We start from the raw sequence: 27,426 nt of genomic DNA, 5'->3' as shown, positions 1-27,426 counted from the left end.
TCTCTGGGGCTGATGACCGAGAAGCTATCCCAGAAAAACATCAATTTGATCTTTGCTGTAACGGAAAATGTAGTCAGTCTCTACCAGGTGACTGTGCCTTCAGGGATTTCGGGAGTGGGGTCTGTATTGGGTGGAGCCGTCTCTGGGAACCCAGGCACACTAGCACGGGCCATGCTTCCCAACCAGGAAAGCCCCTCCTCCAGCCTATTCCCAGGGGCAAATGGCTCCTTTTTATGGTCTCTCTCCTCCAACCTTGAACCTCACGGGATGGGTGTGTTGGTGTTTGTGGTGCTGGAGGGGAGTAATTTATTGGGGGAGAGGGGTGTGAGAAGTTCTTTATAATTTTTCTCAGGGCTGCAAAACTGCTAGGTTTGTTCCTGGAAGTGACAAGTAAAATATCCCATCCTTCCCTCAATCTTCGTTTCAAGACCCTCATTCTGATTTGGGGAGGGCTTTTGAGATCACCCTCTTCATTTAGTCAGCCTTGTACATCTCTCTGTCTTACCTTCTAGAACTATAGCGAGCTCATCCCAGGGACGACAGTGGGGGTTCTGTCTGCCAATTCCAGCAACGTCCTTCAGCTCATTGTTGATGCTTATGGGGTAAGTGTCTCGCACTGGGGTTGGGTCTGCTAAGAATCCACCTCACTCGGCATTCCCCAGGAGGGAACGCAGATTTTGGAGTCCTGGATGTGAGTCCACGATGCAGCCTTCACTGCCTTCCTCTTATTCTTCTAGAGGCTGGCTGGTGGCCAGCACTGGGAGGAATGCAGCCTTCTGAGAGGGAAATGGCTCAGAAAGAATTGCCAGGGAGTGTCAGGAGCAGTGGGTGGAAGAGCTTAGAGAAGGTGGAAAGGAAAGAGAGGTTGGGGGTGGTGATGAGGAAGGACAGGGTGAGGGATAGGGCTCCAACAATAGAGAGAAGAGGGAGCTGAGCCAAGGGGAAGATGAGGTTGGTTAAAAATTAGGTAAAAAAAGCTACTATCCAAGGTGACCAGTGCTAGCCCTCCCTTTTTGCATGTCTCTGAGGCTTGCAGGAGGGTGTGGCTGGTTTAGATTTTACCCAGATTCAACTAGACACCAGGGGGCACAGAGAGAGAGAGAGGAGCAGACCTTGGGCAGGAAATATTGTAAGAAATAGGCTCCTAAGGATGCTCTCCTCTGGCAGCTTCTAAGCAAACCCCAGCACCCAGCACTGCCGCGGTGAGTCCATGGCCACCTGGTATTTTACTTGGGGTGGAATTGGTTCCTGTCTACTTCCTCTCAGCTCATCTCCTTAACCTTCTTTTGCCCCCTTTCTGCTCAGAAAATCCGCTCTAAAGTAGAGCTGGAAGTGCGGGACCTCCCCGAGGAGCTGTCTCTATCCTTCAACGCCACCTGTCTCAACAACGAGGTCATCCCTGGGCTCAAGTCTTGTGTCGGACTCAAGATTGGAGACACGGTGAGGTGGGCTGGGCTGGGCAGGGGCTGAAGCTTCAGCTCTGGCCCTGGCCTTTGCCCCTGAGCGTCTGTGGGCACCCTTCCATTCCTCCCCTGCACCTTCTTCCCGAAGGTCATTACAAGTTGGATATAACGGAGCTGCCAACCTTTTCCTCTGACTCCTGTTGTCTAAACTTCTCCGCTACGTGGAGATCTTTAAAAAACTTGCGTTTAGCTTACCTCTGTTTGTTTATGCACAGCTGATTGCAAATGAAAATATTTCTTACCTTTGGCCCAGTCTCCAGCCTCCCCTAAGGTAATACCTGTCTTTCCTCTACAATGTGAAATGGCAGTCACATCTACCGATAGTTGCTGAGCGCCAACTTTGTGCCAGGCATCATTCGCTGCTGGAGATTCAACAGCAAATGGAACAGGCAAAAATACCAAATACCCACTGTCATAGACTTCCAGAACGCAAATGTTCATTTTGCCTCTCAGGTCCCTCTGTGGCCTCTATGGCTTTCTTTCCTTACTGGTTCTCTTCTGCTTCTGCCGATGGGGGGAGGGGTTGGTGAAGAGGGAGGGAAGCAGAAAGGGGGATAGCTATATCTCTATCACCGGTATCACCTGTATCTCTATCATTTCTGTATCTAGGTCCATCCATCTGTCCGTACACCTATCTATATTCTAGAACATGTGCACATATCCTGTCTAAGAAATATTGGCCGGAAAGGTGTTTGACTGCACAAGTGATGATGTACTATATGGAAATTAAACAGTAGATCCTGAGCCTTTGGTCACTGTGTGGCATCGTGTGGTGCCATATAGTGCTTTGTGTGTCTGGCTGACTGACCTTGTGTATAATCAGTCCAGCTGGCTTCATTGGCCAGAGAAGAATTTTTATAAGATCACAGGTTCTGTTCCGCTTGAGCTGGCTTATTTCACAGGTGGAATTAAAACACACACACACACACACACACACACACACACACACACATATCCAGGGGCACCTGGGTGGCTCAGTTGGTTGAGCATCCAACTTCAGCTCAGGTCATAATCTTGTAGTTCGTGAGTTCGAGCCCCACCTCAGGCTCACTGCTGTCAGTCTGTCAGCGCAGAGCCTGCTTCAGATCCTCTGTCCTTCTCTCTGCCCTTCCCCCACTTGCAGTCTCCCAAAAAATAGATATATATATAAAAAAAACCAAAACCAACCTCTCTCCTGACTGTAAATTATGTCTGTGCACCCAACCAGATACAACTGGACAACTGTCCCCAGGCTTTTCTTTTTGCTTTGCAGACCTTGGTCATTTGGAGGCTGAGGAACTCCAGGTTGCTGGGGGATGAGACACCCAGTTTGGATATTCCCGGGCAGGGCAGGGCGGGGCAGGGCGGGGCAGGGCGGGGCTTCTTTCCCTCCAGGGCTGGAGTGATAACAGGGTGCGCCTGTGTTTGAATGCGGTCTTCCTTTCCACCCAGGTGAGCTTCAGCATTGAGGCCAAGGTGCGAGGCTGCCCGCAGGAGAGGGAGAAGTCCTTCACCATCAAGCCTGTAGGCTTCAAAGACAGCCTCACCGTTCAGGTCACCTTCGACTGTGACTGTGCGTGCCAGGCCCATGCTGAGCCTTACAGCCGCCGCTGCAACAATGGCAACGGGACCTTTGAGTGTGGGGTGTGCCGCTGCGGGCCCGGGTGGCTGGGGTCCCAGTGCGAGTGCTCCGAAGAGGACTACCGCCCCTCGCAGCAGGAAGAGTGCAGCCCCCGGGAGGGCCAGCCCGCCTGCAGCCAGCGGGGCGAGTGCCTGTGTGGCCAGTGCGTCTGCCACAGCAGTGACTTTGGCAAGATCACGGGCAAGTACTGCGAGTGTGATGACTTCTCCTGCGTCCGCTATAAGGGGGAGATGTGCTCAGGTGAGTGAAACTGCACACCCTCCCGCCCCTGTACCCGCGCACGCTCGCTCGCACATCCACAGCCTCTGGAAACTTAGGCCGGGGCTTAGGTGGGCACAGGAAGGCCCAGCAGGCAGAGCCGCGTGGATGGTCCTTCCACTCCAACGGCAGAAGACAGGAAGGAGGTTCTCTGTAATTCCGCTCTGCTCCCCGCGTCCTTGCTCCTGGGGTACACAGCGGAAGGGAGCCTCTGCTCTCCTGGAGCATGGGAACGAGTGGGGGAGCCTGAAGGTGAAGACCGTTATTTTCTTTTCTTCCACCTGCCATCCTGCTAATACTTTAAATCACTGGCTCTTGATCATTTCAAGGATGCGGAACAACTCCCTTTTTAGGTTAAAAAAAAAAATCTCTGGCTGCTGGTAATTAGATTTTTAGTAGTTACAGATTCGGAAACTGCATGGTATCAGAATGCGTAGTAAAGTTGGTAGTAATTATTTTACATGAATTTGTCTTTTCATGACAAGACTTGGAAAATAGTAAAAAAGCAAGGCAATGGAGCACGTTTAACAGCCAATACACTCGGAACAATGAGTGGAAAATCATAAGCTCTTTTTACATGCTGGCACTATTTTGTTATCGCTATTGGCACTATAACGTTTTGGATTCTAGATCTGTGCTGTCAGATATAGTAGCCCCGTGTGGCTATTTATTTGTAAATTAGTCACATTGAATTATAACTTAAATAAAATTTAAATAAATTTAAGTTAAATGAAAAATGAGGGGCGCTTGGGTGGCTCAGTAGGTTAAAGCTCTGACTGCACTGCCAGGGTGTTGACTGCATAGAGCCCGCTTGGGATTCTCTCTCTCTCTCTGCCCCTCCCCCATTGGAGGTTTTTTTTTTTTTCCTCTCTCTCAAATGAACTTAAAAAAATGTAAAAAATAAATGAAAAATGAAAAATTCATTTCCTCTGTTGCTCAGGAGCTCCACGTGGCTCGTGGCATGCTGGACAGCACAGACATGGGAAAGGATTGCCATTGAGAGGCCCAGCCTGCAAACTGGGGGTTACGATTTTGGCTCCTTCTACCTGCAGGATACTTTTTGTCCTTCTCATTACAAAATTCAGTAAAGTCTTGAGGCCCACGGAAAATCTCAACCTGGTCTTTCCTTGCCCTAAAGACTGCTCCTAGGCTACTTCCCCAGCTAGACCAAGTGGAACTAATGTGAATGTCGTCTGTATGTGCTGACAATACTTGCAGAGGCAACTAGGCAGCCTGAGTAGTTCCTGGGGCACTGGGGATAGGTTTTCGCTGGATTATGGTCTCTGAGGCTTGATTCCTCTTGTGACAGAGAGATCAAAGACATTTGCAAGTTGTTTAGGATTGGTTTATGGGTGTATTGTGTGGTTAATTAACACAGATTATAATTGGCTTCTTTGGTGATCAAATCTATGGCGGAGATTGGCTTCCTTTGCAATGGGGCTTAAAGGAGCCGAACTAATCCAACCAGATGTTCACTTTAACATCTGCCTTTAAGAAAGCTTGATTAGAAAGGGCTGCCAGTGTGGTTCAGATGGTTAACTGACTCTTGATTTCGGCTCAGGTCACAATCTCAGGGTTTGTGAGTTTAAGCCCCACGATGGGCTCCTCCCTGACACTGTGGAGCTTGCTTAGGATTCTCTCTCCCTCTCTCTCTGCCCCTCTCCTGCTTGAGCTCGCTCTCTCTCTCAAATAAATAAACTTTAAAATTTATATATATATATATGTATATATATATATGTATATATATATATGTATATGAAAACTTGATTAGAAAGGTAAATCTATGTCATTCTTTTAAAAAAAAATTAAAAAGGGGGCACCTGGTGGCTCAGTTGGTTAAGCATCCTACTTCAGCTCGGGTCATGATCTTGCAGTTTGTGAGTTTCAGCCCTGCGTCAGGCTCTGTGCTGACTGCTCAGAGCCTGGAGCCTGCTTCAGATTCTGTGTCTCCCTCTCTCTTTGCTCCTCCTGTGCCCATGCTCTGTCTCTGTCTCTCAATAAGAAATGTTAAAAAAACAATTTGATTCTAAAAAAACTTAAAAAATTTTTTTTAATGTTTATTTATTCTTGAGAGAGAGAGAGAGAGAGAGAGAGAGAGAGACAGAGACAGAGCATGAGTGAGGGAGGGGCAGAGAGAGAGAGAGAGAGGGAGACACAGAATCCGAAGTGGGCTCCAGGTTCTAAGCTGTCAGCACAGAGCCCGACATGGGGCTCGAACTCACAAACCTTAAGATCATGACCTGAGCTGAAGTCGGAGGCTTAACTGACTGAGCCACCCAGGTGCCCCATAAATCTATGTCATTCTAAAACATGCCCAAGTCACATAAAAAAGACTTCTTTTTATTATCTACAACATTGTTTCCTTTATTCATGTCAGCAAAATTTGACAGAGATTGGAAAAAAATGGTAGCAGGGAGATTAGGGGAGAAAGAGATCAGGCACGGACCCCCCAACAGCAGTTTGAATTAGAGGGCGAGGGAGGCATTTCAGCTCATTTTACTAGTGAATAGTACTTACATCATATTCAGAGTACCAAAAGGAATGGTAAGTTTGATGTGGGAGACCACGGGGAGTAGGGTGGGGCTGAGGGGAAGAGGGTTGTCCTACGTGAGGCCTACAGATAGCCCCTTGGGGGCACCAGGGACAGAGGGAGGGCCACTTGTCCTCCAAGCCTCCTGGTTCCTGGTCTGGTATGAGGCAGGGTGGGAGGGACCGCGGGCAGAGTGTGTTTCCTTCAGCTGCTGGCCCCACCGATGCTGCGAAACAAAGCCATCGGGTTCAGCAGCCTGCTTCCTGCCTCTCACTGGTGCAAGCACAGCTCGTCAGCAATGCGCTCCACCCAATTCAGGAGGGAACCCCAGGCAGCAGCTCAGAGGCCTCCCTCCCCCACTGCCAGCCCGGGTGTTGTGTGCCTACTGGCTGCAGGTCTGGATCCTGTGGTGCTGCCGTCACACTCCCCAGTGACGGATGCTCAGGGACACACACTTATTGAGCACCTGTTCTGTGCCAGGCGCTCAGTCCACACGGGTGAACAGGGGGCATGCGTGATTCCTGACCACTCAGTTTGTAGACCAGTTCACCATTGTCTCTTCCCTGGGCTGCTGGCCTGGTCTGTTCTTTGCTGCAAGCAGTGGCTCACGAGGGGGGCATGCTATGACTTAGCCATTTCCCCAGCCTCTGGCCTTCCCCCTCCCCGCTGGAGGCATGGTCTTTTGTGGTCATCTGTTATCAGCACTTCCTTCGGAAACATCAGGGAGTGCATCCTTCTCCCCGAGGGACTCCCCGAGGGACTCATCCTTCTCCCCGAGGGACATCCATGAGCATAGATTGATCAGACACCCCTGAGCCAGGTTCTGTGCTGTAGTGTTGTGGGATAGGGAGGCATGAATAAGACAGTTTTGCCCTTAATTAACTTACCTGAGGATAATTCACAACATGAGGCAGAACGTGCCAGATCTTAGAAGTGAGGCGTCCTTGGGGCGCCTCGGTGGCTCAGTTGGTTAAGCGTCCAACTTCGGCTCAGGTCATGATCTCGTGGTTTGTGAGTTTGAGCCCCGCGTTGGGCTCTGTGTTGACAGCTCAGAGCCTGGAGCCTGCTTCCGATTCTGTGTCTTCCCCTCTCTCTGCCCCTCCACCCACTCTCACTCTGTCTCTCAAAAATAAATAAAACATTTTTAAAAAATTAAAGAAAAGAAGTGAGTTGTCCCTGGGGAATGTTATAGGAGTCTCCTGGAGAGAGACCCAGTGTGAACAGAGGAGGCCTGGGTGGCTTCATGGAGGAAGTAGGATGTCAGACAAAGGGTCGGCTCATAAGGCAGGGAGGAGTGGGGCTGACATCGGCCTGGGAGTCACGCTCTATAGGGAGAGGTCATTCCCTCTGACCTAAAATACTTGCTCCTCCCTTACCCCTCCCCCTCCCTCATCTCCACCCCTCCCCTGCTGCCTTCTTTTCTATTTCCCTCCTCTTTCTTACACTCTCTCTTCATTTCTCACCCTCCTCCTCTGACTTTGCTGTGAACCCAGGCTCAGCCACCCTTTTGCTGGAGGGATGCCAGTCCTGTGACATTACCGCACTGTAGCTTCCTTCTGAGGGCTGACCCTGCCAGGGCTCGGGCTCGGCCTGCCGGCTCCGGCCCGCCACTCTACTTCCAGCCTCGCTCCGTGGCTGGCCTGGCAGACCATCTTCTCAAAGGTTACTTTGTTTGGCCTCACAAAGGAAACACTATGGGACAAGGGTTTCTGAGGAGGCGGAGGCCTCCGGGTGCTGCCAGACCTCTGTGGCGTCTGCCTTTCCCTGTTCGGGAGCCATCACTGAAAGCTGCTTGTAGTAGACACTGTGGGGCCCCCCCAGCTGCTGTTAGGGCTGCTGATAATGGCTCACAGCTGCCCCTTCCTTGGAATTATCTTCAGCTGACAGGAGCTGTCTTGCCCTCAGACCTGGGCCAATGACTGGTGGACAAAGGTTACACAAGACCATTCCCTTTGCCTCCGGGTGGAGCGGGCTCTACTCTCCAGATATTTGGAGCTGGGGCAGCTGACCTTATGTTTGCCATCCAGAAAGAAGCAGACATCTCTTTCCAAGGCAGCAAAGGTGTGTCTGAGTCTTGAATAGAGGATGGTGCTAGGATCACTGGCAGAGAGACTCATTGACCAAGGGCCTCTAGTCAGACCCACTGGGGTCCCTGGGGAGCAGAAGATGCCAGCTAGTGTCTGTTTGAGCCTATGCACCTCGCTCTCCTCCACCATCTTGGGGCCCATCCGCTCACACAGTGACATGATTTTGAGACCCGTTGAGGTTACTTCCCCTTGGCTCCCTGCCTTTCCTCTGATTAACAGTCAGATTTTTATTATTCATCCACTTCTTCCTGATTCGGAATCCTTGAGAATGAGTCACCCTTTCTTCTGAGTTTGGGAGAGCCAAGTTTTCAAGCCTTGTTAAGTGATTAGGGGGATGTAGCACTGAGAGTTAACACCTGCATTTAACCAATCTACCCCCTACCCCAATCTCTCTTTCCCATTCCTACATTCATGCAGTAAAGTGAGTAGGTCTTTCCTACTAGGGCTGATGGCTCTCTGCAGTACTGTGATGATACAACACAGGGCACATGCTGGTGAATGTGTGTGTGGTTCCCAGGATTTTTTTTTCTTTTTTAATGTTTATTTACTTATTTTGTGTGTGAGAGAGAGAGAGGGAGAGAGAGAATCCCAAGCAGGCTCCAGGCTGTCAGCCCAGAGCCTGATGCAGGGCTTGACCTCACTAACCAAACCGTGAGATCATGACCTGAGCTGAAATCAAGAGTCAGATGCTTAACCAACTGAGCCACCAGGCACCCTACCCAGGAACTTAACTAGGACACAAGCTCCACGGTAATAGGGACCTTTCCTGTCTCATTCACTGCCGAATCTCCAGTGCCCAGTGTGAGCTCAATAAATATTTGTTGCATAAATGGATAAAGAAACATTAATTGCATGCCTACTGTATTTCAGACGTTACGCTAATCCCTGCCGACGGACAAATTGATATGTCCTCTCTCACTGTGGAGCTCAAAATCTAGAAAGAGAAACAGATAGGCAAGCAAATGGGCTGGTCATGAGGGTTAAAATAGAGGCATATGTAAGTGCTGGGAGAACACGTAGTAGACAATTTGCTCCGGGGAGGTCAGAAAAAGTTATGGAGGGGAAGGAACTTTTGAGTTGAGCTTCGAAAGGTAAGTGGGAGTTTGGTAGCGATCACAGGACGAAAGGGCGTCAAGGCAGAGCTAGCAGCATGAGGCTAGAAGGATAGAAGGTGGTGACGCTTCCGTGGGGTGTTAATGAGTGGCCGTGGGAGGAGGGTGGATGAGGGTAAAGCTGGAGAGCAGGCTGAGCCACGGGTTGGGGCCCCTCACCTGCTGCCCGCCCCCTCGGGCTGTGTGCTTTCAGGTCACGGCCAGTGCAGCTGTGGGGACTGTCTGTGTGACTCCGACTGGACCGGCTTCTACTGCAACTGTACCACGCGCACCGACACCTGCATGTCCAGCAACGGGCTGCTGTGCAGCGGCCGGGGCGAGTGTAAGTGCGGCAGCTGCAAGTGCATCCAGCCCGGCTCCTACGGGGACACCTGTGAGAAGTGCCCCACCTGCCCTGACGCCTGCACCTTTAAGAAGTGAGTGGGCAGAGAAGTGAGTTGGAGCCAGTCGGGTGCTAGAAGGAGGGAGGGGGTCCCCCAGGCTAGAATCCCCAACCCTCCAGGTTCTTACTCACCAAAGCTTCAGGAGGAGGCGTCCGCTGCAGCTAAGAGGCTAGCTTTCCTCTTCCCACGGAAAAGTTTGGGCAAAGAGGGAGGGAGAGCCAACCATGCAGGGGCCAAAGTAGCACCCGCTGGACTCCAGTTGGAGAAACCCCTCTCCTGGGATGGCATCCTGAATCCCTGAGTTGGGAGGAAGGCTAAACCAGGGAACTTCTGGGGAACGTTCTCATGTTCCGATCGTGTGGGAGAGTTGGGCTGGAGTTATGAAGGATTCTGTGAAACAGGAGATGTTCGCTAGTACAAACTCCACTCATCTGGGGTCAGGGGAAGCTCCTGCCATTTCTCTTGCCACTTTCAGCAGGGCTGGGCTCATAGGCATGCAACCTGTGCATTTGTACAGAGCCCTGTGCTTAGAAGGGCCCCATGCTTGGTTTACCGCTCTGCTGGCACTGTCTTGTAATGCTTAGGGATTTTTGAACAAGGGGCCTGACATCTTCTTTTGTGCTGGGTCCCCAGATTACATGACCGGTTCTGCCTTTAAGGCTCCTCGAAGTGGCACACGCCTTACCTCCTGTCACACTCTCGGATGGGACATGAAGAAGTTTAATGAGGGGACTGGGGCCTTCTGCCTGCCAGGCTCTGCCTCTGGGTGAGGAGGAACTCCCACCCCTGAACTCCAGACCCGACCCTCTGGGTCCCCCAGAATTGTCTTACAGGGGTTTTTGTTTCGGTGTTTGTTTTCCAAGGTGGGGCAGCTTTCTGGTGTGTGGATGTCAGAGCTGGACTGACACACACGTAGGTTTGCTCCTCTCTCGTCTTTTTTGTTTCTTTATTTTTGAGAGAGAGAGAGAGAGACAGAGTGCAATTGGGGAGGGGCAGAGAGAGGGACACATAGAATCTCAAACAGACTCCAGACTCTGAGCTGTCAGCGCAGAGCCTGACGCAGGGCTCAAACTCACAGGGCTCGAACTCGAAGACGGCGAGATCATGACCTGAGCCGAAGTCGGATGCTTAACTGACTGAGCCACCCAGGCGTCCCTCTCCTCCCTTGTCTTAATCTCTGTGTCGTCTCTCTTTTAGGAAGTGTGTGGAGTGTAAGAAATTTGACCGAGGAGACCTACATAAAGAAAATACCTGCAGCCGTTACTGTCGTGATGAGATTGAGCCTGTGAAGGAGCTCAGTAAGCTCAGCATGTCTTAGAATTGTGCACATATGCGGCTGCTGAAGTTTTCAGTTGATCCCAAAACGTGTCTATGTCTCATCAGTAAAATGGAAGAGTAATCCCTGCCTCAAAGGCATGTTGTACAGACCTGATGCACACTAGGCACTTAATAAAGGCCAGCTTCCCTGAGTCCTCTTGTGCCCTCTGCTAATTTGTTCCACAGTCCCTCCCCATTCTGCTGCTTCCCGGCACCCACAGACTCAGCAAGACCCTACAGATAACTTTTAAAGTATGTAGAAATCAACCCTAACTTGACCTCCCCAGGGAGAGGAAGACAATGCATCCCATTTTACGGATGAAGAAACCTAGGCTAGGTGATGTCAGTTTAGGAGGCTAGTAACCATTTACTGAGTTTACTTAACTGAGAGTGTTCAGCAATGCCCAGGCATACTGCTCTGCTGGTTTGGAGGGAAACCTTCACCCTTATGGATTTTAGCTAAAATCATAATGCTGTAGCCTTTTTTGGCTCTCTGGAGCCCTTCCTAGAATAAGACAGATAAAAATACAGTGGTGAGCAAAACTCTTGCCTGCAGTCATTGTAGTTTGAATTTCTTTTTTTTTTTTTTTTTTTTTTTTAATTTTTTTTTTTTTCAACGTTTATTTATTTTTTGGGACAGAGAGAGACAGAGCATGAACGGGGGAGGGACAGAGAGAGAGGGAGACACAGAATCGGAAACAGGCTCCAGGCTCTGAGCCATCAGCCCAGAGCCTGACGCAGGGCTCGAACTCACGGACCGTGAGATCGTGACCTGGCTGAAGTCGGACGCTTAACCGACTGCGCCACCCAGGCGCCCCTGTAGTTTGAATTTCACCTTGACCAAAAAGGGGATAATCTTTGTTGCTGTCAGCACATCTGATGTTATCTGGGTCAGCTAGGCATTGGTTGGTCTAGGGAGATGGCAATCTCTCCTGAGATAGCTGTCTCTCACGAAGGCAGGAAACATGTTTTCAGTGAGAGCCACAGTGAGACACAGCCAGTCAGTCGGCTTCTGGCTTGGGGTGTTACAGAAAAGGGTCAGCTCTCTGGATCCTTTGGCTAATATCAGAAGTGGGGCTGGTGGGGGGGGGTGGTGAGGGGCATGATTTGGGGATTGAGTTTGAAGAGACGGCTTTTCCTCCTGAGGAGAATCGGTATGCTGTGATTAGCTCAGGCGGGCAAGACTGCTGAGAGAGATGTGAGATGTTTTTATTACCTAGACCAGAGGGGAATCTCAGGTTAGTTGAAAGTATTTCTCTTACCCCCACCCCCGTGCCATGATAATCATAAAGATAAATGCTTGTTTGTATGGAATTGTGTAACTTATAAAAGTTAGGCAAGTATCTTTTCATACACATGATCTTGTCTTTTTCTCAGCCACCTAGTAGAGTAGAACTGTGGTACTGTTGTTATCTTCATTTTGCAGATGAGGAAACTGAATCTCAGGAAAGCTACATAACTTGCCCGAACAAGTTAAGCTTAGAATGAATCTGGAAATCCTTACTCTTTCCACTGTACTCTTATACCACTAGTTTTCGGGCGGCTCATTGAGTTCAAGTCTGATACTACACTTGATCTTAGCCAAAAGGCCGAGAAACAATCATTGAGTTCAAGTCTGGTGTGCTCTGAGACTCCTGTTTTAGTTCTGTTCCATCACGTACTTGTGTTGTGATCTTGGTGCATTTGCTTAACATCATCGTGTGTCAGTTTTACCTGTCTGGTTGCATCACTATAGGACGTGGTGCAAATGATAGAGGGGCACCTATAGTTTCCCTGTCAGAATAAGAGGCTTCAGAATTAGAAGGGGTGAAGCCTACAAAAAAGTGATGGGAGTCAGAGAAGAGAGGCTGGCTCTGGAGAGGAACACTGGATCAGACGCAGAAACGGAAGAAATGTAAGGGCTTTGCCAACAAACTATTGAGAATAGTTGAGCCAGGAGGGAAAGGAAAGAGAGGGAAGGGAACACCCTTCTCTATTAGGTACTGTTCACTTGACATCATTTAGTTCTCTACCAGTGTTGTGAGGTGGGTTATCCTTTTCCTTTCATAGATGAAGAAAGAGCCAATGAGGTCAAGTAACTTCCCCAATATTACGCAGCTGACAGGTGGTAGAGCCAGGCTTTGAATCACACTGTGTCATGTGTTCTGTCATGTCCCTTCCAAGGGAAGGAATACGAACCAAAAAGGGTCTGGGAGGGACAAAATTCAGCAGCGAGGGTCATCTAGAGGCAATTGCCAGGCACAACAGCCATCTCAAGTCTAGGCATCTTGCCTAATGTCAGGCATAGGGTTTCCTGTTGCATACTTTCTCAGAAGTCCCATGACTGGGGTTTGGGGATGGCCCCGTCTTCCAGGAATTGCCTTGTTTTTCACTCTCCCATATTTTCCCCTTCCTCAGAGGATACTGGCAAGGATGCAGTGAACTGCACGTACAAGAATGAAGATGACTGTGTTGTCAGATTCCAGTACTATGAAGACTCCAGTGGAAAGTCCATTCTCTATGTGGTAGAGGAGCCAGGTACGTGAACCGCCAGGGCCCCTGACACTGCACCTATAGGGAGAGGGAGAGCCACGTTAGGCAGCAATTTCCACCCATTACGCCTCTTACACAGAACAGCCAAGTTAAGACTACCTTACAAGTGGTAAGTTAGGGCCTGTCATCTGGGGGTGGGAGATATTTAAATACCAATCTTTGTGAGAAAGTGACTTGCTAATTGAGGAGGCAGAAAAAGAAGGTGAGTAAGGAAAGGAAGAAGGTAGATATGGATCCCACGAAGGGACAAAATACATCCTGGCATTTTTTTGAGGTGACAGTATTAAGAAGTGAGGAATTTAAAGTCTGGGACTCTTCAGCATCCGCTCCACTTAAGGTCAGGTGGTTGCCAAGGGCAACCTGTTCGCTGCTTCAGAGGAAGGCCTGATGCTTTGAGGTGTTGACCTTACCAGGGTCACCATGAGACACAGTACTGGCTTTGAGGCACCAAGCCAAGGTGTTCTGAGCACTGAAAAGATAGTGCTTGCTCTCACAGCCTTCTGGAAGCAGGAGGAGCTCATCCGTCATACACAGACCAACCACAGGTTTGTCGCCATCCAGTGTAGTAGATTAGCTCTCTTCCCCTTACCACCCCCGTCTCCTTCCTTTCTCTTACACAACAGACGAAGCGATGAATCACTAGAAAATATTTTCGAGTACTTATTGTATATCAGCCAGTAGACTAGGTGCTGGGAATATAACAATAAATCAAGCAGATGTGGCACTCACAGGCCAGGGGGAGAGGGACATGTAAATTGATAGTGATACTGCTGAGGGACAAGGGCTGTGCCAAGGCGGGGGGTAGACAGGAGCTTCTATGAGTGAAGGAACAATGTCTGAAGGCAGAGACTAAGTCAGTTGGTTGCTCGTCAGTTGATTCCTACAGCTGTAGAAATTTCTTCAAATCCTCCTTCAGACCAGGGTCCAGCAAACACTTTCTGTTCAGGGCCAGGGGTTAAATATTTTAGGCTTTGGCGGCACCTGGGCGGCTCAGTTGGTTAGGTGTGTGACTCCTGATTTCAGCTCAGGTCATGATCTCATGGTTCATCGGTTTGAGCCCCACATTGTGCTCCGCACTGACAGTGTGGAGCCTGCTTGGGATTCTCTCTCTCTCTCTCTCTCTCTCTCTCTGCCCCTCACCCACTCGTGCTTTCTCTGTCTCAAAATAAATATTTTAGGCTTTGTGGGCCTTGTGGTCTCTGCCATGACTACTCTGCCATTGTAACAGGAAGGCAGCCATAGTCTATATTTAATGCACAAGCCTAAGTATATTTAGAAAGACAGGTGGCAAGCCACATTTGGCTCCCAGACAATAGCTTGCTGGCCCCTGCTTTAGGAAAGTGGGTCTCCAACTTTTCTATGTTCCCCTTGCTAAAAAATCGAGAGTCCTGAGCCCCATGCTGCTTCCATGAGCCTCTATGTTCTTTTTATTTGATTTTTTATTACATTTTTAAATGTTCATTCATTTTTTGAGAGAAAGATGGAGCACGAGTCGAGAGAAAGATGGGAGGGGCAGAGGGAGAGGGAGACACAGAATCCGAAGCAGGCTCCAGGCTCTGAGCCCAACGCAGGGCTCGAACCCATGAACTGTGAGATCATGACCTGAGCCAAAGTCAGACACTTAACCGACTGAGCCACCCAGGTGTCCCCAGCCTCTGTGTTCTTGAATAGTGCTCCTGGCAGTTGTGAGACGCCCCAATATTTGAGTGCCTCTGCTTTGGACACATCACTTCCCCTAGTGAGCCTTCTCAGACCTCCTCCATCATCCTTTCTTCTGATTCGGTTGGGTGCTCCTGTTTGAGTCCCAGAGCAGCTGTGTTTCCCTTAGATGGGCCTTCATTCCACCATTAACTTGCTTCTTTAATCACCCATCTCCCTCAGTAGATCACGTGCCCCACGAACACACGAACCATCTGTCTTATCTATCGTTATATCTCCATACTTGGCTCAGTCATCTACAGAGAAGATACTTAGTAAACGGGTTTTGAATGAGTTACTAGGACTGATTATTCGAGTTGACAGGCAGGCTTGCATACATGTTGATAACCTGCTCGGAGAACTTTGGCTGCTTGGAGAAGGAAGCGGGTGACAGTGGAAAGAAGCTCTACTACATCCGGGTCAGCCAGGGTGTTGCTGGCTGCATGGGTACCGGAGAGCATGGCGCCCCCTACCGTGATATTGTTCACCTGCCTTTCCCAGGGCTCTCACCCTTCAGAAGGGAGAAGGAAGGTAAAGGAAAGGGTATGACCTTAATTTTATTTAGCGACTCAAGGGAAAGCTGACATGGGAAGGGGAGAGGGCAGAGTCTGGGTATGTATCTGTGGGGGAGCACATGTGGATTATTTGGCCATGACCCCTCACACTTTCCCGCCCACCTGTGTTAACACGTTTCATGGATTTTTCCACACCCGCCCTATTTGCACCTTTGTGCTTTCTCATTTTTGAAGGGCAGTACGTTCTTGCTTTGGGGTTTAACGTTACTTCATCTCTGCTATAACAATCCTTGCAGGTGCTTCTGCTGTAACACCAAAATCTTTTGGCTTGATATTCTTAGATGGAATCCACTACTTGGAATTATGGGGCAGAAAGATGGTGATAACCTGAGCTGGTACAAATAACCCCCCAGGGTGGGGGGTGGAGTAGCTTTTCTGATGTAGATTCCATCCTCCACATGAGGAGATGGGACCCCAGACCCATATTCCCTATCTTGTTGCCCTGGAATTCTGAATTTGACCTCTCTTCTCACCTACCGCCCCCAACTATTTTCAGGGGTTCTGGCTTTGTGCAGAATGTGTCATCTGAGGTCCCAGAGCATAGGAGGGGATTATTCTCATTCTCTTCCCCAACTCATGCCTTTGCGGATGGTCTCCCTGAAGGGCTGGGCCACTGCAAGGCAGTAGAGACAGCACTGCCAAAGGGCTTGGCCTTGACTGGGTGGTGTTCAGCCTACTATGTGGAGTGGGCTCCGCTGAGCTGGGTCCTTATCACTCCCAGATAGAGTTGCCTCGTCGAATACAATATGTCCCATTCAACATTTAGTACCTACTTAGGCTGAAAAATTATTGTTTATCTGAAATTCAAGTTTAACTGGATTTCCTGTGCTTTTGTCAAACCTGCCAGCCCTGCCCAGTCTTTCCTGACCTTGGGTCTCCACGATGGGTCCTCATCACCGTGGCTGAGAGAGCTCTCTAGAGACTAGCTGATCTCATCATCTTCTTCCGGGAATCCTGCCATCTACTCCTTTCAGGACAAATGCTTAATAGATGTTTTTGCCTGAAGACCTCTTGACATTCTACTTGTCCTGCCCATACTGACATGCAGAATTGAAGAGATTTCACTCTGAGGTTTGAGGGTCAGCCCTCTCTTCCCAAGAATTCATAATTGTTGTTCCCGGAAGAGCTGGTGCCCTTCACTCCTGGGAACTCAGACACTGGAACCTCACAGCCTCTCTCCAGATGCTCCTTTAATTATAGACAGGTTATAATTTGGTAGCTTGGGAAATAGCCAGCTTGGGTCTGCATCGGTGGTTGTTTTTGGGTCATGTGTGGTGAGCATAGGGTGTATGTTTAGAGAAGAAGGTGGGAGACAGTGTGGAAAGTAGGCATGACCACCTCTCCAGACCCATCAATACCCGTATATTCAAACACCTAATTACATAACACCTGAGAAGTTACTGGAGTGAGGTCACCCATCAGACACCTGTGGTTTATGGGAAGCAGAGCTCTGCAGAGCACAGTCAGCTTGGTCTTCAGAGGGGTGATGCACCTCTGTCTGTGTTGGTTGTTGACTAGGGTTGAACAGGAAGTCGGCTTTCAATAGGGTTAGGATTAAAGATGACGAAATATTTTGGGAAGGAACCCAAAATATTGTCTGGGTTGGCAGGCTTCCTGGTCTCTGTGCTAACAAGGACATTAGGTTCCCAGCCCTCAGAGATGTACATATCCAAACCAGAGAAACAAATACAAATGCCTAAGGAGCTAGGTAAATAAATTAGTGAAAACAGGTGTAACAAGAACACGAGTAATAATGGTAGCTGATAGTTATTGAGCACTGAGTCTGTGCTAGGCAGTGTTCTGAGTTCTTTAAATATATTTAACTTATTTGTTTATTTTTACAGGTTTCTTTTTTTTTAAATATTTATTTTGTGGGAGGAGAGAGAGAGAGAGAGAGAGAGAGAGAGAGAGCATGCACGAGTTGGGGAGAGGGGCAGAGAGAGAGGGAGAGAGAGTCCCAAGCAGGCTTCATGATCAGCATGGAGCCCGATGCCTGGGTGGCTCAGTTGGTTAGGCGTCCTACTTCAGCTCAGCTCACGACCTTGCAGTTCGTGGGTTCAAGCCCCTATTGGGCTCTGTGCTGACAGCTCAGAGCCTGGATCCTGCTTCAAATTCTGTGTCTCCCTCTCTCTCTGCTCCTCCCCCACTCATGCGCACTCTCTCTCTCTCTCTCTCTCTAAAAAAGAAATAATCCTTAAAAAAATAAATAAGTTGGGGTGCCTGGGTGGCGCAGTGGGTGTTCGACTTCAGCTCAGGTCATGATCTCACAGTTCGTGAGATCGAGCCCCGCGTTGGGCTCTGTGCTGGCAGCTCGGAGTCCGGAGCCTGCTTCGGATTCTGTGTCTCCCTGTCTCTCTGCCCCTCCCCCATACATGCTCTGTCTCTCTCAAAAATAAATAAACGTTAAAAACAATTTTTAAAAGTATATATTTAACTTAACTATGCTTCATAAGTTTTGGAATTCAGTGCTATTACTTTCTCCATTTTAAACATGGAGAGATAGGAAACAGACACCCAGAAAGGTTAAATAGTTTATCAAAGGTCACATAGCAAAGTAAGTTGTCAGCCAGGATTCGAACCCTGGCGGTCTAGCTCCAGAACCCACAGTAGCACAGCCTCCATGACAAGTTAACATGTTGCCTCTGTTTAGTGGAGAAAAGAGGGTGGTGACAAGTCTGGCAAACTAGAAAATGTGTCCCATCTAAAGGGGACAGCAGCTACTCACATCTAACCAGAGCTGCCCTGTGGGTGCAGTGTTTCCAGACCTTTTTATTTATGTTTAAAAAATTTTTTTTTACTTTTATTTATTTTTGAGAAACAGAGTGAGACAAAGCGTGAGCAGGGGAGGGGCAGAGAGAGAAGGAGACACAGAATCTGAAGCAGGCTCCAGGCTCTGAGCAAGCAGTCAGCACAGAGCCTGATGCGGGGCTCGAACCCACAAAGTGTGAGATCATGACCTGAGCCGAAGTCAGACGCTCAACCGACTGAGCCACCCAGGCGCCTCTATTTATTCATGTTTTTAAAGGGAAGAAGAAGAATCTGAAGTTTTAGGGGGATAATCTCCTGATTATTCCATGCTGCCAACAAAATAAAAATTTAATCAAGCTTTTGTTTTAAATCCAGTAGAGTTAACATAAAATCAACTTTTTAATAAACACTTGAGTAGGTTAGATTCTACCGGGGGTGACCTGCTTATGACCTCTAACTTAAACTACTCAGGACAGATTATTGCTGTCTTAAATATTGGTGCTCCCCCCCCCCCTTTAAAAATTTTGATTTATTTTGTAAGCCCTGTTTCCCTCAGAGAGATTTCTAGTAATTTCTTACTTGGTCAGGTTGCCTTTACAACGTCCCTGCTCTGTGCTCTCTCCTGACAGAGTGTCCCAAGGGTCCTGACATCCTGGTGGTCCTACTCTCAGTGATGGGGGCCATTTTGCTCATCGGCCTTGCTACTCTGCTCATCTGGAAGCTCCTCATCACCATCCATGACCGGAAGGAGTTTGCTAAATTTGAGGAAGAGCGAGCCAGAGCAAAATGGGACACAGTAAGAGTCGGGGCTGGGCATTTTCTTAAGTCATTGGTTTGAGAGCCTCAACTGGAAATAGTAGGTACTTAGGGGAGCCAGGTTCAGCCAGCACCATAATTTCCCAGTTAGTCTCTGTTGTGGAAATTGGGAGATGGTCCTGTTGTCTTTATTATTCCTGAAAACCACCTGAGTCTCTCACTGCCACACAGTGACCATAGGTCCCATAGGTGAGAACTGACTGAGTACAGGTAGGGCCCAGCTCTGCTCTGGACACTGACATAATCAAAAGGAAACATATTCTCTAATTGAGGAAGACAGGACAAATGATGGGGGGTGGGGAACGTTATTATTGCCAGTTTGTAGATAAGAAAACTGAGCACAGAGACGTTCAACAGCTTGCCCAATTGTGGGAGAGAATCAAGTTATGATAGAAATGACTCTTTGGGCCAGCCTCTTAAAACATATCCTCTCTGCAATTTATTCTGATTGCATTCAATCAAGCATCTATTGAGAACTTTCTATATACTTAATTTTGCTCTGTTCTCCTTTGGCTCATCTTCCACATTCTGACTTTTTTTTCTGGACCTTCCAAAATGGCTGTTTGAGTCCATGAATGTCTAGCGGGAGGCTGAAAGTTTGTTCTCATTTGATGGTCACCTCAGGCCTTGGTACTCAAGGGTCCCAAGAAACTTGAGATGTTTCTGTTCGTACAGTGTAGAAATCTGGAATCTCAGCGGCACATGAGAATGTGTTGTATTTCTTGAAATGGGACTCCTAAAGACGGCCAGATCTTATGGGATTTATCACTTTTTGTTAGAAAATAATTTGGGCAACCCAGTGAGGGTCTTATTTTTTCCTGCTAACATGACAGTGGGTAGCGCTTGGAAGGATGAGATGAGAACAAATTAAAATTATTTTGAGTGAAAGCTATCCTCTCTGTTTCAGCTACCACCTGCTACATTTCTCGTCTCTGCCCGCATCCGCCAGCATAGTCACAACAAAAGAAAAAAAAAATTGGAGAAGGGCAAAAGAGAGAGTTCAGGAGAGAAGCAGGAAATAGATACTGGCTACAAGTGGTACTGAGGTGTTTGGGGATCACCAAAAAGTAATGGGTTGAATTCAACCCCTTCGAAACAGCAGCACAATGGCATTCCACTTTCTCTCTCCTCTTATTTCCTACCCACTCCCATCTCAGGAGCGAATATGGGGTTACAATGAGCACTAAGCGATTCATGGATGGTGTAGCCCGGAGAAAGGTGTCTTGGGTAAACTCTTCAGGCGAAATGTAATCATTGAGGGCAGGGAACAATTGAGGAATTCACTGTAAGACACATTTCTGTTCTCTCCGCAGGCCAACAACCCACTGTATAAAGAGGCCACATCCACCTTCACCAACATCACCTACCGGGGCACTTAATGACAAGCAGTCATCCTCAGTTCACTGTCAGGCTGTCCCAGAATTGTGGACACATCTGCTGTCATGTTTACAGGGAACGAAATCCGTGGGGCAGGATCGGGGGCTGGGAGTGGGGTGGGTTACAAGAATGTCAGTATGTGGAGGTGTGGGTCTCTGTGCGTGTGTGCGCGTGAGTGTGCTGCATGTGGGGGAGTGTGTAATTTAAAACTTGAGGTGTGTCCAGACACGTGGAGCTCCTCAGCCTTTGTCCGCAGAATGCCTCCTTCAGGGATCCTTCCTGCTTAACCTTAGGGTGACCCACGTAGCTGAGCAGGTACTGTTCATTACCTCACTGAGAAGCCAGCTTTCCTTTTCCGGCCATTTCTCCCGAAGAGAAGGGCAGGGCTGAGCCTCTCGTTCCAGAGGAAGGGGCCTTGACTCTGCCTTGAGTTGACGGTTCTTGGGTCCGACGCTCAGCAGCTCTGATAGCAAATGCTGGGCTCCGCAGCCTTGTCGTGTCATCTGGACTTTGATCTCCTTTGCCTTCCCTCAGGCTGACGGAGAAATCAGAAGCAAGAGCAGCCATCGGAGTTGCCTATGTCTTTTGCTGTCCCCTCAATCCAGTATGGTTCTCTCACAAGGGGAGCCCTTGCCAGCAATTCTGTTGGGAGTGAGGATGGGAAGGCCACTCAGGGGTCATGCATGGCCTGGATGAATGTGCCAGAGTCCCCCAGTTCATAATCATCACCCTTCACATTTGTCTCCTTGGCACCCCACCCTAGAAGTTCGATTGGAGGACGCGTGTTACCCTTAGACCAGCATCACCTCTTTACCTGCTACGTCTACACTCTCACTGCTGTAGACATTTGCTACATACTGGGAATTTCTTTCATGACCGGACGCTTTTCCTCCCAGGGAGAGTGCTGTGATGAGAGCCAGAGATCTGGCCCCACCCTTCAGGCCCTCTGCCCCTTGTCCAAGGCACCCCCCCGCCCCTACACCCAATCTGGTGCTTCTGTGTGCTACATCCATCCATGGGGCTGATTGCACTTATCTACCTCTTGGCTGTCTTGTGAAGGAATCATTCCCATGGGTCTCTGAGTCTGCTGGGCATATGTGCCACATTTAGAATGATGGGCCAGTTGTATCAGCGTGTGTGGCCTATTCTCCTACGGGCTGGGCAACCTCATTTTAACTCAGTCTTTAATCTGAGAGGCCACAAGTGCAATTTTATTTTATTTTTCTCATTGGGTCACCTGAAACCATGATGAGGCTTGCTTAATCTAAAGGAACATGTACAGAAACACATTTGCATTATATTTTGTAGTTTTATTTGAGGAGGAAGGAGCATATTTAAAAACAAACAAACAACCCCACATAGACTTGGGATGGATACAGACCCTCCCACTTGGCATCATTCATAGGGAGTTGCTGCCCATTTGCTGGATCTGTAGGGGCTCTCTCATCCTGGGAGCCTGTGGGGATGGCCCCACGGGCATGCTGGGCCATTCTGAGCAGGAGGGGTACAAGTGGTTCTTTTCTCCTAGCAGTTGCTTCCTTGGTGTTCACATTGGTCTAAACATTAACAACCACCCTCACCCCCCATTCATCAAGAAAAAGGAAAGAGCTATAGACGATCTGTGGTCTGACGATCAGAAAATGTAAGTCCTGGCCTCATTGTTGCAGCTGAGGAAGTTTTACCCTTAATTAAGGCAAGCCTCTCTTCCTTCCCTTCGGGGCTCAGTTTTCTAGTTTGAAAAATGATAGTTTGGACCAGCCAGTCTGGAAGGTGTCTATCAATATTGATAATCTGAGATGCTGGGATTTACTGTGGCATCAGACATACAGTCAAGATTCCATGAGATGTTGATACTACTTTTTTTGTTAAGTTGGGAGATCTGAGAGACCAGCTTTTGCAAGAGCAGATGTCATTCCACATCACCTTTCTCAATGAAAAAGCCTCATTCTGTCCTCTCTTAGAGCCCCTTCTCCAATGTTTGTTAGCAGTCACATTTCCTAATGTAGCACTTAAGCTCCACTTAGTTTATTATTCCTTAGCTCACTTTGCACACGTTTGCATCCACATATAAGGGAGAGGAATCCATTAAGAAGTAGCTGAAATGTGTATTCTGTATTCGTGTGTTAACACTGAGAATAAGCCTTGGAATTAGGAGTAGGGCAAATGACTGAGCCTTGTCTCACCCATGGATTACTCTTTACTGAAAGGGATGGTAGTACAGTAGAGGGGTAAATGGGGGAGGGGAGGGTCGATAATGAATCCCAGAAGTTTAGAACCTAACTATACCCTTTGGCTACTGAGACAAGAGTCCATTAAAGCAGTAGTTGGACCTTTTCTTTAGATAAGATGGTTTATATGAAGACACTATATCAAAGGAGGAAGAACATATATTTAAAGGATGAAAAAATCAGTAGGACTCTTTGAGCTTCTGGAAAGAGACTCCTAGGCTTTAAAAAGGCGCCGGGTGGTTCAGTTGGGTGTTTGACTTTGGCTGAGGTCATGAACTCACATTTCGTGAGTTCCAGCCCCACATCAGTCTCTGTGCTGACAGCTCAGAGCCTGGAGCCTGCTTCGGATTCTGTGTCTCCCTCTCTCTCTGTTCCTTCTCTGTTCACGCTCTCTCAAAAATAAATAAAGATTAAAAAAAAAAAAAGACCAATACTCTTTGTATGCGGGGAGAACCTGTAGCTGCGTTCGCAAGACAGCAAATGGCAGTCAGTTTGGGCATCACGTAGGGTGAACATCTAAATAGTATTTTGGTATCAGCACAGCCCAAAGAAGTTATTTATTTGTGCTCAGCTCATCTGGAGAGAATGTATGTTCAGTCTCAGGGTGTGTGGATAGTAATGGGAAGCTTGGGATGCTCCTGACAAGTTGTCACATAACGAATCCCTTCTTTCTCTCTCAGATATTCCTAGACCATCCATGATTTCAAGATCCCTCTCTTTGTTAGGTATTCCTGGTTGAAATGACTTAAGTGCCTTCCTGACTTCCTAACCACCCCCTCTGTTTGAATTGTGCAACAGTAAATTAAATGTGCTTTCCAAAAAGAATTGACCTAAGGCTGCCCAGTTCTTCCTGTGTTGTTATTTCTGTTTTCTTTGGGTGAAAAGAGTAAATGTCATCGCCTCAAAAATGATTATTTTAGAACAAGCCTGTTTCCAAATGTAACCAAATGATGACCACCACGGGGACTGAAGTTTACTCCAGAACCCAGAGCGTTTCTTTAGACTTTCATAATGTTTTCAAACTGAGTAGGTTATTGCTGTTCTAAGAGTTGGAGTTTTTTGTCTTTTAATTGGGGATTTTTTAGGAACTTGTGCAATCTCAATAGAACAGACTGTCAGTTTGGCCTAGGTTTTGTTTGCAGGAGGCATAAATCAGTACAATAAAGGCTTGATGGCAGATTATTGACAGGATCATTTAAATGCCCAGCTTTAGGGGGAAAAATGCCCAACTTTTATTTAAGGAATTGGGTCTCAAAATGTGGTTTGAGGACCAGCAGCCTCCATATCACCTGGGAAGTTGTTAGGAATAAAAATGCACAGGCCACGCCCCAGGGCTACTAACTCAGAAAATCTGAGATGGGGCCGGGCCCGGTGTTCTGTTTCAGCAAAGCCCTCCCTGTGATTCTGCTGCTTACTCAAGTTTGAGAACCACTGACTTAAGAAGTCACTTACCTGTCCTTCTGGCTTACTAAGTTTGCAGTTAAATCATCTCAGTTACTAAAAGATTATGAATACAGCTTGGCGGGTATATTAAGAGAACCAAATATCTACCCACACAAAATGAAAATGCACTTTTGATCCATTTTCCAAATTAAGTGATCAGAGGCTTCTGGTTCCCTCACAGCCACAAATTCCCATGAAAAACTAAAAGAAGTACTAGATCAAAATCACAGGGAAAGAAACCCAACTAACAGGATACTTGGCAGGCATCTAAGAAAACCTTTAATTCACAGGAGATGGGATGAATATCGAAATTATTAGCATTATCACTTTATAGGGTAAGACTCTAGAATTTGCAACTTCACTTTTTGCTATTTAAAATGTATTGAGCATTGACAGTGTGGGGTTGAAGTACTTTATGGCACACTCATCATCTTTGCCTTTGGGTCTTCCATTCCTTAAATAACGTGCATTTTTAAAAAACATGACGGTGCATGACGTCATAAAAGGATTATGTGAACACACACTGAGACCTTTTATGGTGAAATTTTGTAGGTACACTGTGTTTTATTTACTTCATGGTAACTGATGACTACATATCTGGGTAAAATGGAGGACTTTATGTGAAAATGAAATGAAAAGCTATATATCAAATCATATTTGTAATCCCCTAACTCTTGGCCTGTGTAGTCTGAACTCTATAGTGACAGCCATGTAATGACCACCGGGATCAATTACAAGCAAGTTGCCTTGGAATTATAGTGCAACTATAATTTTCATTTTTCACACTGATGTAAGGAAACAGTAACATATGCTGTGCAAGAAAACCATTTAATGCTTGTTGAAAAATAATTTCTATTTGGTTTTGTAACATATTTCTTGAAATATCTATTTCTGATAGTTTGTAGTTTGACTAAAGCACACAGGCAGTTTTAAATGCTTGTGATTGGGGTTATCTATATTGTTAAATTTTAAGGGGCGCCTGGATGGCCCAGTCGGTTAAGTGTCCGACTCGGTTTTGGCTTAGGTCATGATCTCACAGTTTGTGAGTTTGAGCCCCACATTGGGCTCTGTGCTGATGGTGCAGAGCCTGCTTGGGATTCTCTCTCTCTCCCTCTCTCTGCCCCTCCCCCACTTGCTCTGTCTCTTTCACAAAAATAAACTTAAAAAATTTTTTTAAAAATCCACTTAATGAGACTATCCAAGAATAGTTAGCATGTGAAAAGAAAATTATAGGTCAGTTAACATGATTGTGTTCCTTGCGATTGCTGCCATAGTGCTGTCTCTCTAAACTTTTGCACAGAGAAGACATTTTCCATCAGCTGTGTATTTTCTGACAATACACGGGAGAATGCTCACAGAATAGAAGCATTTAGAAAGCAACATTTAGGAGATTTAACAGCCTTCAGGCAAAATCTCCACAGTAAATTCTTTATCAGTGTCCCTGAAAAGAGCTTTGTAAGAAAAAAAAAATTTCGCAATTCATTGTGGGTTTTTTTTTTTTTTTCTATTAGTTGGGTTTTCCTGTGACTCATACAATTGGCATGATTTCTTTGGAGAGATCACAGTGCTGGGTGTGTAAATATCATTCGGTGGCCAATGAAGAGATTGGTTAGGAAAAATGTTAATGGATCTATGCTCAACTTTGCTTCTCCTGACCCTTATAATCCCCCATTGTGACAGAGGTTGCTAATTGTGCCCCCATATGTGTTTTCCTCTTCTCACATAGTCAGAACTCCTAATTTCCCGTTGGACACATGGCTGCCTGGAATAGATACTATGTCTCCAAGCTTCTCCTAGGCTGCCCTGTCCATCTTGTAGACAGATGTGAATGGAAGAGGTTCATACCACTTCCATCGCGTGCCATTTAAGAAGGGAGCATGCCTCCCCTCTCCCCTTCCTTCTTCAGGTAGGCCGACTGTAGAGACAATAGCTAGAACTTAAGCAGACCTCACGGAACAGGATGGGACCTGAGGGATTGTGGTAGTTATCTATTGCTGCATAATAAATTACCCCACGATTTAGCAGCTTAAAACCACAAACGCGATCTTGCAGTTTTTGCGGCATGTTAGCTGGCTTCTCCCAAAGTGCGGAAGCCAAGAGAGAGCCAGGAGGAAGCTGCAATATCTCTTGTGACGTAGTTTTGTACGTGTCACGTCAGCATTTCCACCATACTCTATTCGTTGTTAAGCAGCCCGCTACAACTAGTCCACATGCAAGAAGCGTGGACCAGATGCCACTTTTTTTTTTTAAATTGTTTTAAATGTTTACGCTTTGAGAGAGAGAGAGACAGAGACAGAGTATGAGTGGGGAAGGGGCAGAAAGAGAGAGAGGGAGACACAGAATCTGAAGCAGGCTCCAGGCTCTGAGCTGTCAGCACAGAGCCTGACGCGGGGCTAGAACTCATGAACCTAGATGCCACTTCTTGAAGGTATGAGCGCCCTGGTAGATAAAATTGTTGCCCCTGCCCATCCCCCTCTCCCAAAGGCACCCATGTTCTAATCCCCAGAACCAGCGGATATGTTACCTGGCATGGAATGAAGAATTTTGCTGATGTAATTAAGGGCAGAAACAGGGAAATTTCATGGATTATGTGGATAGCCTTAATACAATCATAAGGGGGTCAGAGTGAGAATAGGAAATGTAATGATGGAAACAGGTCAGTGTGAGGTTGCCACGAGTCAAGGGATGCAGAAGCCTCTAGAAGCGGGAAAAGGGAAGGAGTAGATTTTCCTTTAGAGCCTCCAGAAATGCAGCCTTTGTAAGGCCAATTTTGGACTTCTGACCTCCAGAAATGTAATACATTGTTGTTGAAGTTTGTGGTAAGTTGTTACAGTAACAAGAAACTAATACACCAAAGAACTTGTGGACATAGTTCAAAACTGCCACAGTCCACCCTCTGGTCACTCCTTATTCCTAGTTCCCTCACTTGCAACAAGTGCTCCCCCTTCCCAAGGACCCCGGGTCTTATCTCATTATAGCATTCACTCAAAGTCCAGAGTCTTGTCCTCTAAATAGGTCCTGGGGCAGAGGAGTCTTCTTGGATATAGTTCCTTACATTTGGCTACTTGAGTATAGTGCCTCTTAATCTGAAGTCCTGTGAACTAAAGGAAAAAGCTATAATGCTCTCTTCCTGCAACAACCAATTAAAATGGCAGGACAGATAGGGTAACTGTTATAGACATTCCAGTTTCAAGGGGCAGAAAACAGGTTTGCAGAAGCCCCCAGTCCATAGCAGTTC

At 47.4% G+C, this 27,426-nt stretch overlaps 1 protein-coding gene and 1 pseudogene across 1 annotated transcript; one reads left to right on the top strand and one right to left on the bottom strand.

Annotated features, from left to right (window-relative positions):
- Positions 1-23,570, top strand: LOC145715113 (integrin beta-3-like). Its single transcript, XM_081794706.1, has 9 exons — positions 1-87; positions 513-602; positions 1,306-1,445; positions 2,900-3,324; positions 9,265-9,487; positions 10,652-10,752; positions 13,169-13,288; positions 18,954-19,120; positions 20,454-23,570. Exons 1-9 carry the CDS (start codon positions 13-15, stop codon positions 20,517-20,519), a joined length of 1,407 nt encoding a protein of 468 aa, XP_081650832.1. The 5' UTR covers positions 1-12; the 3' UTR covers positions 20,520-23,570.
- LOC144615208 (U2 spliceosomal RNA) lies at positions 12,218-12,372 on the bottom strand (annotated as a pseudogene).
- Positions 23,571-27,426: the final 3,856 nt, after the last annotated feature.

This window comes from Panthera onca, assembly GCF_046562875.1.
Source record: "Panthera onca isolate mPanOnc1 chromosome E1 unlocalized genomic scaffold, mPanOnc1 haplotype 2 h2.Chr16_ul_1, whole genome shotgun sequence".
Lineage (NCBI taxonomy): Eukaryota > Metazoa > Chordata > Mammalia > Carnivora > Felidae > Panthera > Panthera onca.
This window is presented reverse-complemented; position numbering and strand designations above follow the sequence as displayed.

Coding starts and splice junctions, on each gene's coding strand:
- LOC145715113 (XM_081794706.1), top strand. CDS start 13: ATGACCGAGAAGCTATCCCAGAAAAACATCAATTTGATCTTTGCTGTA. Junction 1,446..2,899: donor AAGATTGGAGACACGGTGAG/GTGGGCTGGGCT, acceptor CACCCAGGTGAG/CTTCAGCATTGAGGCCAAGG. Junction 19,121..20,453: donor CCAGAGCAAAATGGGACACA/GTAAGAGTCGGG, acceptor TTCTCTCCGCAG/GCCAACAACCCACTGTATAA.